A 13,782-nucleotide genomic window follows, 5' to 3' on the forward strand; every position below is an offset into this window, starting at 1 on the left:
GGAAGAAAGAGGAAGAGGGAGAGAGAACAGGGGTGTTGCTTTATTGCCCAGGCTAAAATGCAGTCTAAAAATGGGTATGCCTGTAATTGTGTTTAATAATAGAGACATTAAAAAAAAATGAGGGAAGAAAATAATTAACAAGCAGCCAACCAATATTTCTTTTAAACCTGTAAATAGGTGTGATGTAGTACTGATAAGAGTGTATATTTTGTGTATTTAAGTGGAGAGTTCTATAAATGTTAATTAAGTCTACTTGTTCCGGATGTGAGTTCAAGTCCTGGATATCGATGTTAACTTTCTGTCTCATTGATCTAATATTGATGTTGAAGTCTCCCACTTTTATTGTGTGGGAGTCCAAGTCTCTTTATAAGTCTTATATATCTGAGTATTCCTGTATTGGGTGTGTATATATTTAGGATCTTTAGCTCTTCTTGTTGCATTGATCCTTTTATCATTATGTAATGTCCTTCTTTGCTTCTTTTGATCTTTGTTGCTTTAAAGTCTATTTTATCAGCAAAAATTGCAACTCCTGCTTTCTGTTTATTTATTTTTGCTCTCCATTTGGTTGGTAAATTTTTCTCCATCCCTTTGTTTTGAGTCTTTGTGTATCCTTGCATGTGAGATGGATCTGGATGTAGCATACCAATGGGTCTTGGCTTTTTTTGCCTGTCTGTGTCTTTGGATTGGGGGATTTAGTCGATTTAAATTTAGAATTAATAACAATATATGTGAGTTTGATACGGTCATCTAATGTTGGCTGGCTGTTTTGCCCATTAGTTGATGCAATTTCTTAATTATATTGATGTTCTTTATTTTTGGTATTTTTTAGAAAGGCTGATACTGGTTGTTCCTTTCTATTTGTAGTGGTTCTTTCAGAAGCTCTTGTAAAGCAGGCCTAGTGGTGATGAAATCTCTGAGTGCTTGCTTGTTCACAAAAGATTTTATTTTTCCTTCGCTTATGAAGCTTAGTTTGGCTGGATGTAAAATTCTGGGTTGAAAGTTCTTTTCTTTAAGGATGTCGAATATTGGCCCCCACTCTCTTCTGGCTTGTAGGGTTTGTGCTGAGAGATCTGCTGTGAGTCTGATAGGCTTCCCTTTATGGGTAACCTGACCTTTCTCTCTGGCTGCCCTCAGTATTTTCTCCTTCATTTCAACCCTGGTGAATCTGGCAATTATGTGCCTTGAGGTTGGTCTTCTTGAGGAATATCTTTGTGGTGTTCTCTGTATTACCTGGAGTTGAATATTGTCCTGCCTTGCTAGGTTGGGAAAGTTCTCCTGAATAATATCCCGAAGCGTATTTTCCAGCTTGGATTGATTCTCTTCGTCACATTCAGGTACACCTATCAAAAGTAGATTAGGTCTTTTCACATAGTCCCATATTTCTTGGAGACTTTGCTCGTTCTTTTTTATCCTTTTTTCTCTAATCTTGTCTTTTTGTTTTATTTCATTAAGTTGGTCTTTGACCTCTGATATCTTTTCTTCTGCTTGATCAATTCGGCTGTTAAAACTTGTGCATAGTTCGCGAAGTTCTCGTGTTGTTTTTCAGCTCCATTAATTCATTTATATTCCTCTCTAAGTTGTGTGTTATTGTTAACATTTCGTCAAACCTTTTTTCAGAGTTCTTAGTTTCTTTGCATTGGGTTAGAACAAGTTCTTTTAATTCCCAGAAGTTTCTTATCATCCACTTTTAAAAGTCAGCTTCTGCTAATGGAACACAGTCTTTCTCCATCAGACCTTGTTCCGTTGCTGATGAGGAACTGTGATCCCCTGTAGAGGGAGAGGCGTTCTGATTTTGGGTATTCTTAGCCTTTTTAGGCTGGTTTCTTCCCTTCGTTATAAATTTATCCATCTGTGGTCTTTATAATTACCGTCTTTATAGTTGGGTTTCTGAATGGACGTCCAATTTGTTGATTCCCGGCGCTAAAATCTGAGCAACCCACTGCGCCGGCAAAACAGCGGCGTTAAGATTGATGGTGCTTTTCTGACTCCCACCAAAGCAGTGGCAAAACCGCCTCGCCGGCCACAAGAGTCGCGCTGGCGACCTGTGGGGCCCCTCCGCTGGAAATCTTCTGGTGCATGAGTAACAAAAATTGATCTGAAAGTGTGGCGTCCTCTCGTTCTCTGCGCTTTCAGTGGGAGCTACAATCCCGAGCTGCTAGTGATCAGCCATCACGGATCTCTGTCCGAATATCTTTTCAGCACTCAGACCAGTCCTGTTCACCATAGCTTAGGTCTTATTTGAGTTCTTTCAACAGTGTTTTCAGTTTTCTGTGTTCAATTCTTATACTTTTAAAAATTTAATCCTAAGTAATTATTTTCAAAGTGATTATAAATGGAATTGTTTTCTTAACTCAACTTTTGGAATATTTATCACTAGTATAGAAAAATACCATTTTGTTTTATATATTGATCTTGCATCCTGCAGCCTTGCTGAATTCGTTTATTGTAATTGTTTTATGTGTATGTGGATTCCATAAGATTTTCTATATGCACAATCATGTCATCTGCAGTTAGAGATCATTTACTTCTTCCATTCCAATCTGGTTGTCTGTCTTTTTGCACCTAATTGTTCTAGCTAGAACTTCTAATACAGTCGTCCACCACATGATGCACATGATGGACTGCGTATATGACAGCGGTCCCATAAAACCGTAGTATCCTATTTTTACTATACCTTTTTCTATGTTCAGATACATAATTATTTACCATTGTGTTACAGTTGCCTGAAGTATTGAGTGCAGTAACACACTGTACAGGTGTGTAGCCTAGAAGCAGTAGGCTATGCCGTATAGCCTGGGTGTATAATAGGAGATACCATCTAGGTTTGCATAAGTACACTTTATGATGTTTGCACAATGACGAACTCTTCTAACAATACGTTTCTCAGAACGTATGTCTAACATGACCGTACATGTCGAATAGAAGAAATGAGAGTGAGAGTGAATGTTCTTACCTTGTTCCTGATCTTAGGGAGAAAGCTTTCATTGTTTCACCAGTAAGCGTGTTGTTAGCTGTAGGGTTTTGGTAGATGCTCTGTATTAGGCGGGAAAACTTTGTTCCATTCCTAGTTCATTGAGCGTTTTTATCATGAAAAAGGCGTTACATTTTGTCAAATGCTTCTCTGCATCTATTGAGATGATCATGTGATTTTTGTCCTTTATTAGCATGGTGTATGACATTTATTTTTGTATGTTTAATCAACTATATTCCTGGAGTAAATCCCACTTGGTCATAGTATGGAATCCTTCATCTGTGTTGCCTGATTATTACATCACAGGATCACAATGAGGCAGCCGGGTTCACGGCAGAACAGTAATACTGAAAACAGCAGAGCCAGAAACCTAGGACGTGGGAGTGTGGTGAAGCAGGCTGTAGTATATCACATATGATAGAAGTCCGTGTGGCATGTGTAGTGACAAGAATGTGACTCAGACCATTTCCTATTCAGAAATGATCCCACAGACATGTCAGGGAGTAACCGTGCATCCAGGAGAACAGGCATATACCGATTACCTATCACTGGATACAGCTGTGTATGTGCAAGTTAACAAAAACGACAGGAGCAGGTGGAGGACACATCCAGGAACTGGGAACCTGGGGTTGTGTCCCAGCCCTGCTGCTGTTTTCTCCAAGATCTTGGGCAAATTTTTTCTTATATCCCAACTTGAGTTTCCATGTTGTACAGTGAGGGGTTTGATACTTCGCTGCTTTGTATCACGCATGGCTTTGGTTTTGTTCTGTTCATTTAATATAATTTCTAGTAAATATAGTTTTAAAATGCAAACTTTGAGGCAGTGAGAGAGTGTGAGGAGTTTTTGGCCCCTTAGGGCGTATGACCAGTACTCCCTTCCCTCCGTATCAGCTAGAACTCGTGGTTGTATGCAGAGAATGTGGGGTTCCCAGCCAGGCTTGGGATACAGTGATTCCCATTTCCAGAGTTTGCTCTTTGCCACGCACTGTGTCCAGCTCAATGCTTCCCGTTTCCAGAGTTTACTCAGTAGCATGTACTGTGCTCACTGCTCCTTGCATTATCTCTTGTTAGTCCCACCAGCAAATGTGTAATGTCCATATGATTACCTTCCTTTTTTCAAATAATAACAATGAGACTTTGCAAGCATAGATGGTTGTCTAAGGAGGAGCCAGGATTTTAACCCAGGCCTGAGTCCCCATGGCCACATTCTGCTGTGACCCATCACACTCTAGTTCTCCTCTTGTTTATCAACAGGCCTCTTACCCTTCCAGGTAACACACTGTCCCCTTTGTGCCCACAGCTGACAATGAGAACAACATCGCCTCCAACCAGTCCCGGTCACCACCTGCCGTTGTAGAAGAGAAGTGGAAACCTCAGGCCCAGAGGAACAGCGCTAATAACAGTAGGTCTCCCCACGCAGGGCTGGACCTGAGGGGTCCCTTATGTTCCTCTCTGAGCCCCATTCCCACCAGGTGTGCTTCATGTGATGTCACAAGACGATGCATGATAATTTCCAAAGCACTTTTCCACCTAAGACCTTGTTTGCAGAAGTTCTTAACTCAGGGGATGGGCAGAAGGAGGCCCAGGGAGAGGAGGTGATTTTTTTTGCGGTCAGAAAGCACTAATTTGTGCCAGCATGAGAACTAGAACCCACCTCTCCACAATTTCTGCTGGCTGCTCTTTCCTGACATCATGATTCCACATTTTGTTTTTCCTGAAGGTTCCTGTATTAGAGGAAATTCCTATATTGAGGAAGAAATTAGACTAGTTAGCTTCAAAGGTCTAGGTAAATGACATATACTGCAATTATGTTGCATACATACCCACTACATTCTATTCCCATGCCCATGGCAGGCATTACTAATCAATCATAGAACTTTATCCCTGTGAAACCATCACATATTAAAGGCAGCCAGCACCACCAATGTGTCTGCAAGAGGAAATTGATTTCTCAATCCCAACACTAGATGCTTAGAGTATTAGGCTACTGCCACCCCAAGCAGCCTTGAATGCCACAGTTAATCCCGTCTCTCTTTGTATCCTCTGCCAGCCACCACCAGTGGTTTAACACCCAACAGCATGATCCCTGAGAAGGAGCGGCAGAACATCGCAGAGCGGCTGTTGAGGGTCATGTGTGCCGACCTGGGCGCACTCAGCGTGGTCAGCGGGAAGGAGTTCCTGAAGTTGGCCCAGACCTTAGTAGACAGTGGTGCCCGCTACGGGGCCTTCTCAGTCACTGAAATCCTGGGCAACTTCAACACACTGGCACTGAAGCACCTGCCACGGATGTACAACCAGGTGAAGGTGAAAGTGACCTGTGCCCTGGGTAGCAATGCCTGCCTAGGCATCGGTGTGACCTGCCACTCCCAGAGTGTTGGCCCTGACTCCTGCTACATCCTCACGGCCTACCAGGCTGAGGGTAACCATATCAAGAGCTATGTGCTGGGTGTGAAGGGTGCGGACATTCGTGACAGTGGTGACCTCGTGCACCACTGGGTGCAGAACGTGCTGTCAGAGTTCGTGATGTCAGAGATCAGGACAGTGTATGTGACGGATTGCCGGGTGAGCACGTCCGCCTTCTCCAAGGCCGGCATGTGCCTTCGCTGCTCGGCCTGTGCCTTGAACTCGGTGGTGCAGAGTGTGCTGAGCAAGCGGACGCTACAGGCCCGCAGCATGCACGAGGTCATCGAGCTGCTCAACGTGTGCGAGGACCTGGCGGGCTCCACAGGCCTGGCCAAGGAGACCTTCGGGTCACTGGAGGAGACGTCGCCACCGCCCTGCTGGAACTCGGTGACGGACTCACTGTTGCTGGTGCATGAGCGCTACGAGCAGATCTGCGAGTTCTACAGCCGGGCCAAGAAGATGAACCTCATCCAGAGCCTCAACAAGCACCTGCTCAGCAACCTGGCGGCCATCCTGACGCCGGTGAAGCAGGCGGTCATCGAGCTGAGCAACGAGAGCCAACCCACCCTGCAGCTGGTGCTGCCCACCTACGTCAGGCTGGAGAAGCTGTTCACAGCCAAGGCCAATGACGCGGGCACCGTCAGCAAGCTCTGCCACCTCTTCCTGGAGGCGCTCAAGGAGAACTTCAAGGTGCACCCGGCCCACAAGGTGGCCATGATCCTGGACCCGCAGCAGAAGCTGCGGCCCGTGCCGCCCTACCAGCACGAGGAGATCATCGGCAAGGTCTGCGAGCTCATCAACGAGGTGAAGGAGTCCTGGGCTGAGGAGGCCGACTTTGAGCCCGCCGCCAAGAAGCCCCGTTCTGCCGCGGGCGAGAACCCCACAGCTCAGGAAGACGATCGGCTGGGCAAAAATGAAGTGTACGATTACCTGCAGGAGCCCCTCTTCCAGGCTACCCCTGATCTCTTCCAGTACTGGTCATGCGTTACCCAAAAGCACACAAAACTCGCCAAGCTCGCCTTCTGGCTCCTGGCGGTTCCGGCCGTGGGCGCCAGAAGCGGGTGTGTAAATATGTGTGAACAAGCACTTCTAATCAAACGGAGGCGGCTGCTCAGTCCAGAAGATATGAATAAACTCATGTTTCTGAAATCCAACATGCTTTAAGACTTCGGGGAAAAAAAGAAGATAACATTAGAAAGAAACCACACAACACTGTCACAAACAAAAGGAATTTAAGTTCTAAACACTGTGGACCTCATTATAAATGCCCCCTGGAAACTTAAGTGCTTTTTTCCATATGTGTGTGTGTGTGCGTGTGAATACATGTGCTGTGGTTGTGAGGGTGTTGGGGGGTCTCTGTGCTCCTCTGCAGGGCCAGAGAAACTTCGCACACACATGCACACACACACACACACCACCCTGGTGCATGTACACGCCTGTTCTTGGACGGGTGTGCATTGAACTGGGCGTGTCAGGAAAGCTGAGCAATTGGGAAAGAGGGAGATGCTTCACCTCCTTTTCTCAGTATGGGGGCTTTAGAAGACTCCGTTTTCAGGTGTGCAGATTGGTAGAAAGCTGATGTTGTGAAATGTTCAGGCAGCTGAGATCTGAAGTGACTTGACGCTCTCTGTCCTTCACCCCGGTCCCCCTTTTCCCTCCTTAACCCTCCCCCCGCCCTCCCACCCTCCTGACCCCATCGTGCACCCCCTACCCCCTCAGCTGCTCTGCTGTGGACTCCCCCGCTGCATCAGATGGACGGTGTCTGCACTGGACTTTGTTTCTCGTTCACCTTCAGGGCATTGAGCTGCTGCCTTCGTGATACCCCTTGGGTGTCCCGGGCAGCCGCCTTAGAAACACACCTATCTATCTCCCCAAATCAGGAAAGGAGACTTTAAGAGTATAAAGCTGACATTTTGCTTTTTAATATAAGAGAGGAGAAAAAGACATTTTTCAGAGAAGTATAGATACTGTCTCCACTCCCTGATAATTTCTCTCCCTAACATTTTAGCAGTTTTTACCTTGTTTGGGGGTTGATTTTGTTTCTTCAAATTTGATTTAGACTCTGCTAGAAGGCACTGAATGTCTGTAACTTATGTTTTGGAGTTTGGGTTTTCTGCTTGCCCCTTTCCTTCCTCAAGTCACACTGTAAACTAGCTCATCTCAGTGGTATACTCAGTGTCCTACGGTCTTTCTTGGCCTTCCCTGTACAGTTTGGTTTTCACGTATTTGAACAGCCAGGACCAGGTTCTTGGTTGTGCTATTTGGAGACCAGGGGTTGGGGAGGAGTTGCGGGTTCCACAGCTGTGGGGTTTGGTGGCCGTAGGGGAAGCAGTGGTTCAGGAGTTCTGAATGTAAGCACCAGAGCTGCCCTCTTGGTCCGCCGTGCATGGTACCCATTGTGCGTCACTACTCATCACTTCCCCAACCCTGGCGGTCCACCGGGACTCCAAAGTCGACCCATAGTCACATCCACCCTCCCCACCCCCAGACCTGCCACAGCCTCGCCTCCCTTCCCAGGACCCCGGGGCTTCCGGGAGTTCTGCTGCCCACAGCCCTCGGGGTCACCACTCACACCTGTGACTTCCTTCCAGGACGGCGGTGAGCATGGTGCCTTGTGGCCCATACAGTTGATGTTCCGAGGGTGGGATGGCGTTCAGCCATGTTCGACTCAATGCTGTGAAAGATGTCTTCAGGCTTTTCTCTCCTGTTCTTCCAGCCGTGAGCAAATTCGGTTCTACACACACAGTTCAGATGCCAAGGGTGACACCCCATTCCCTTCACAAGAGGTGGTTCTGTCACAGATCACCCCCACTGCACCTCTCAGTGAATAAAGTGTTGGTGGTCACACTCCCCCAGTGACCCTTAGCATGGGATGGGGTGGTTACACTAGGGCTTCAGGCTGAGAATGGCCATCATGTTGGGAGGCTGTTCGCAAAGGCACCTTCTATCACCCTGGGGTTGGCGAGGTCCACTCCACCCCTTCCCAGTAATAAAGCATTACTCAACTGTGAGATACCTCGACTACAGAAAGCACTGTACCGCAGCCCTCTCCCCCTGGGTCCGTGATGGGAGCAGGGAGGAAAGTTGATTGCAAACCTCAAGAATGCTTAGGACCATGGACTTGGAACAGTGGTGTTTGGAAGCCAAGCCTGCACACTTTGCCTCATGAGAACTCACCTGCTCTCCCCTCGAGTCTTGGACACACTGAAATCAAAGTGGATCAAAGTGGACCATTTCCACTTTTGTTCCAGCAAGCCATGGTCTCAGGAACTACCGTGCCATTTCCACTCCTGGAGAAGTTCTAGGTGTTTCCTCCCCAATGTTTCTACCTGGGGGGCCGGGCCCACCATCAGAGAAGAGGTTTCGTCCACCCTGGAGCAGGAAGGGAGAGAAATCCAGACAGGAACCTCATGTCACTCCCTAGGGAGTATGGAAAGAAACATCAGTAGACTACTCAGTTGGGCCTTTGGAGGCATTCTGGAACGTGGCTTCAGTGTCACTGATGATTGACAGATGCCTACAGCAAAAGGTCCCTCTAGCCTTGCTTGACTACTGGGGAAGGGACAGTGGCCTGGCAATGTGAGAGCAGAGCCTTGGAACCCATCCTCCCTCTACTTGGAGCAAAGTTGTGCTGGTGGTGCCCCATTATTGGGCCAGTTGATTAGAAAATAGGCATTTCACTTTCCTGCAAAGCCATCAGACTAAGCCCAGTGTGCATTTAGGGCACTCAGCATTCTCCTCTTTGAAGCATGGGACGTCTGCCCTCCAGGAAGAGAATTGATCACAGATTGTACCTCCCTTTCCGTTCTTTTCCACCTCAATTCAGTACTTAGGGGTTGGCTTGCCTCTGCAGGTTTGCTTTGAATGCCACTAGGTACTCAGAAAGCTGTCCTCTGGGGCTGCCTTGTCTAGTTAGATAACAAGGTAGCAGGTGATCATTGCTCTCTTGCAACCTCTGGTTCCCTCCGGAAACTGGTGTCACCAACAGGAAAGGCTGTACCAAGGTGCCCTCTCAGTCTGCCTTCTCAGACTGTTCTCAGAGTGCAAATCCTGCTGCAACTAGCAGCTTCATAAAACCCAAAGATCTCACAGGCCCCGCCACTGGCCCACTTGTCTCCAGCAATATCCACCTCACCTAATTCTAGTTCAGCCAAAGGATCGAGACAGGCTCTTCCAGTTCATCTCCCGGTGTCCGGCCTGACCTTCACTTCTGGAAGGATTTTGTCATCTGCCTCCCCATTCTGGGGCCACTGTAGGCCTTTCCATCATAGGCCTTTGGGGGAACTGGGACCAGGAAGTTGAGCCATTTCTACCATATTCTCAGCAGCCCAAGGTGGTAGCCTGCTGATTTGGACACAACTCGCCTCAAGCCCTGTGGTCCCCAGAACAGAAATGGCCTTTGTTTTGACATAACGTGGACCCAAGAGGAGAGGTGGAGGAAATACATAAAACACCTCCACCTGGCAAGTTTTTTGTCCTCATCGGAGGTCAGTTTGCATCACCAACAAAGCCCAAGCCAAGAACCACAACACTGTGGGTGGTTCCTCGGAGTGGACTAGCCCAAGGAATCTCAGGTCCACCAGGAGCAGTGGTGCCATTGGGCCCCGGGTGGATGCCCTTGTTCTGGCCCAGTTCTCCGCTTCCCAATGCCCGGCTCAGCCAGCCAAGCCTCCCTCTAATGGCATTTAGTAACCAGGAAGCAAAACGGATGCCACCTGGGTGAAACTGCCTGCACTTCATCTCCGGGGGCTCGCTGCACAGAGGCCACCTGCCACATCACCCGTGAGCAAGCTTTGCCACCCTCCTGCTTGGTGGTGTCACACTTGACATCTGGGGATTGGGTTTTGGCTGGAAAAGGGTACCAGGGTTTCCTGGCAAGGACAGGAGGGCAGTGCAGCGACACAGATGAGAAGCCGTAAGTCTCCAGGATTTGAGGAAGCCACCAGGTGTGTAGGCTGACAAGAGTCTTCTCTTTCTGTCTGACCCTTTATCTCCTGCACTTTCAAAGAACACCAGAGAAAAATCCTATAAGGCGTGTTTCCACTGTGAAGCTGAACCTCTGCCTTTAGGAGTCCCCTAGTTTTGAGCAAGGCCCCTTGCTTCCCCTTGAACTTGAGCTGGACTCCTTGAAGAGTGGGCACCTGGAGAGGTGTCAGGGATACTGCTCATGCTCTCTGGGGGGCCTCAGGGTCGTCGGGAAGCTTTGAAATGAAGATGAGAAGTGGTTGGAGCAGGCTGTGGGATGGCTCCATTGGGGTCACTCCCCTCATCTTGTCATCACAATGGATGTGCTGGAAGAGGAGGCATCCCAGTGAGCCGACCTAGTCCATAGCTTTGCCCTCGCCTTGGGAACAGTGGCAATGCCTCCATCTCTGGGATGCATCTTAAGGAGGGCTCCTAACAAGGCCTATGATTTAGATAGAACCGAGAGACTAAGTAAGGTCCAGCCATCCCCTGGGGCCAGTAGGTGGGAGCTCCTGTCCCCACCAGTCCTGCTGTAGCCCCTGTGTCCAGCTGGGCCAGTGGGAGAACTGGGTAGGAGGCTGCCCTCTCTTCACTGTGGCTAATGTTTGCTAGGCCAGTTATGGTGAACCAATGATACAGTGTTTTCCCTCTTATGTTTCCCTCCTAGTTCCGCCTTTTCAGGGTTTTCTGGGGGATTTTGTCATGGTAGTTGTTTTTCTTCCTCTCTCTTTTGGGTTTGAGGATTGTGGTTGGGGGAGCCCTGGCTTTCCCCAAAGGAGCCCGGTGGTTTCTGTGGAAGAGGCGCCCAATCCCACTTTAACGAGGGTGAAGATTGTCAGGTCACTGTTTGACGTATTCATGCCCCCTCACCCCCACCACCACGGGTGTCGCTTTAAAGAGTCAGCTCTTGTACAGAGAAGGATTTGCTAGGTTTGCAGTTGGGCATTAGCATCACCACTCGCGAGGGCCGTGCCCAACCATGCATCCTGTGGGGCACCTTGACTCTTCAAACCAAAATTCCTTAAAGGGGCACAGCCCAGCCTTGTCCGCAACCTCAGGGGCCTGGGATTCCTGTGACGCTTCCTGAATTCCAGGTTGGCACAGATGATGAGGTCTGAGACCAGCCAGAAGGAGGGGCTCTTCCCACAACCCAGGTGCCAGCGGGTCTCCGCCTAGGACCTTCCCTCCCACCCAGCCGGGGTGGGCGGCATCCCACGTGGTGAAACGAGCTCGTGGACTGACCCAGGCTGAGCCTCGCCAGCCAGGAGAGAGCGAGGGCCGCACGGGGGGCTGGCCCAGGCAGCTCTTCCAGGGCCATTCAGATCCCAAGCATCAGGAAATCATTTTGTACAACCACCCGAAGCAGAGATATTTTTTAAAAACGCGTAAATTATTTTCAGTTGTTTTCTGATCCTGCCTTTTTCTTTTCCCCACCACTTTTCACATCAGTGATTTGTTCACATCAGGTAAATCTTGAGAAAGCCTTGGTGCCCTCCTCCCCACCCCCACTCTAACCACGTGTGTACATCACCCCCGTCCTTTCTCAGTAGTTAAGACGTTCTAGGCAATACCATAGACACATCTGACTGTGTCTCTCTCTTCGAGTGCAAGAAACTCAAATCATCTTAAAAAAAAAAAAAAAAATTTACAAAAAAACAAACACACAAAAAAATATCTTTTTTAGGCCAGAGTTTTCTACAGGTATTAATGAATATTTTTCTTAATCCTCATAAGTTTGATGTGTTTAATATTTCTTAATACCGGTAGCATTAATTTATACTTTTGTAGCAATACAATATTTTTATAAACAGCCGGTGCTTGGCTCAAGTCTTCACGAGGGGTTTATGCAGGGCCATCTTGGGGACCCTGTGTACCATGTACTGTATTTAAAAAAAAAAAAGTTACCTAGTGTCACACTTGCTGTGTTAATTAACAAAAGACGTTGTGTGCGGTCTCCTGTATCGGTGTGGATCCAGCAGCTCTCCAAGGAGTCACATTGCATGGGGGTTGAGTTGACGGTTCTTGTTGTGATCTGTAAACCCCCGAGACCAAACTGGAGGGTTTATTTAGGGTTTTCTGTTTGTCTTTTGGGTTTTTGTTTCAGTTTGTTTTGGTGCCGTTTCTCCATTTACAGCCAAATCAGTTTCATGATGTTCAAAACTTTTGCTGATGTCAAATGGAGGAAAGGAACAGAAAAAAAAAAAAAGATTTTTACAAAGTAATAAAATTTAAAACTCAGCTGTTTAATGTTGCTGTTTTTACCTGTCTGTTCTTGTCCAAAAGTGGAACATTCCCAAGGAGAAGAGGAAGCTTCCACTCGGTTCCTTAAGTCGCCAAAAGCCCCAGCCCAGGATTCAGTACCTCCCTTGCCCCCTGAATTCTTGCAGCACTATTTCCCAGTTGGTTGATGCCAAGGCAAAAAGATACCTTTTAACGGTTAGAGAGGATCAGTTGCTTAAATGATTTCATGTCAGTGTTGTATTTATGGTTTTACAATAAAACAACCTTTAGGAAGATGCAGTGTGTGGCGTTTCTTTCTTGCGTTCGGGGTTGGGTCATACTGTCCAGTTAGGAGCAGAGCACCTGAGGGAGGGCACAGGTGAGTGGTGATGGGCCAGAGGCAGGGCGCCTGGGGCGACAACGCACATCTGTGTCAGCAGGACACTGTGTGATACTGGTATCGTTGACTTACGCATGGCGATACTGGTATTAGTGACTTACCTGTGAGCTCACAGCTCATCTCTTGCACTGGACCTGGATCAGTTATTTGATAAATGAGGGTGGGACATAGTCGAGGAAGATGTGGCCCTTCTGGGCTTGTGGAGCGTTGTCCCATGGAAGACGGGGTGGATTTAGTCTCTGTCCTCCAGGCCTAATGCCTAAGGCATATGTGCAGGTTGGCCCAGCGCTGCAGTCATCTTCGAGGCTCCCTAGCCCCTTTACTTAGTGGCTTTGGCCCCCTAAGTAGTGTGTGTGATGTTAACAACTGTTGTGTGTATCATCCTGTGCTGCGAAAGAGTGTCCATGGCTTTTGCCAAATTCCTGATGGCATGAGGGACTCTGAGCAAATTAGGAATCATTGGCCTCCATCATGAGCTGCTAGAGGCCAGCCCTGGTGGGCTTGCCAAGCCTGATGTAGTTCAGATGTGTAGACCCCAGTGCTCTCCTGGAATAGAAGCAAACCAGAGGCAAGTCAGGGGAGAAGAGAGACCACCAGCAGGCCAGCTGGGGCCTGAGCAGGAGGGAGTGACCACTCCTCCTAGGGGGCCTACCGCTGGAACAGCCCCTTATGAGGTGAAACTGCCATTCTGCCATCCAGATGAGTGAGTGACAGACACCCCAGGCCACGGCTTGACACCATCCTTACCAGGTGTGGGCAACTCTGCTTCAAAGTGGAGGATGTGTTGCTTGATCACCTGAAAAAATCCATCAAACCGCACGAA

General features: G+C 48.1%; 1 protein-coding gene across 15 annotated transcripts in view; it reads left to right on the top strand.

The window, feature by feature from the left end:
• Positions 1–12,857, top strand: part of ZNF618 (zinc finger protein 618) — a 179,348-nt gene extending 166,491 nt beyond the window's left edge. For all 15 annotated transcript variants that reach the window (XM_032240453.1, XM_032240457.1, XM_032240454.1 and 12 more), the window contains 2 exons: positions 4,272–4,373; positions 5,022–12,857. In XM_032240453.1, the coding sequence (XP_032096344.1) occupies positions 4,272–4,373; positions 5,022–6,538 (1,619 nt within the window). In that variant the 3' untranslated portion in view covers positions 6,539–12,857. The remainder of the gene's footprint in view (positions 1–4,271; positions 4,374–5,021) is intronic.
• Positions 12,858–13,782: the final 925 nt, after the last annotated feature.

This window comes from Sapajus apella, unplaced genomic scaffold (assembly GCF_009761245.1).
Source record: "Sapajus apella isolate SASKATOON/1434 unplaced genomic scaffold, GSC_monkey_1.0 scaffold46, whole genome shotgun sequence".
NCBI lineage: Eukaryota > Metazoa > Chordata > Mammalia > Primates > Cebidae > Sapajus > Sapajus apella.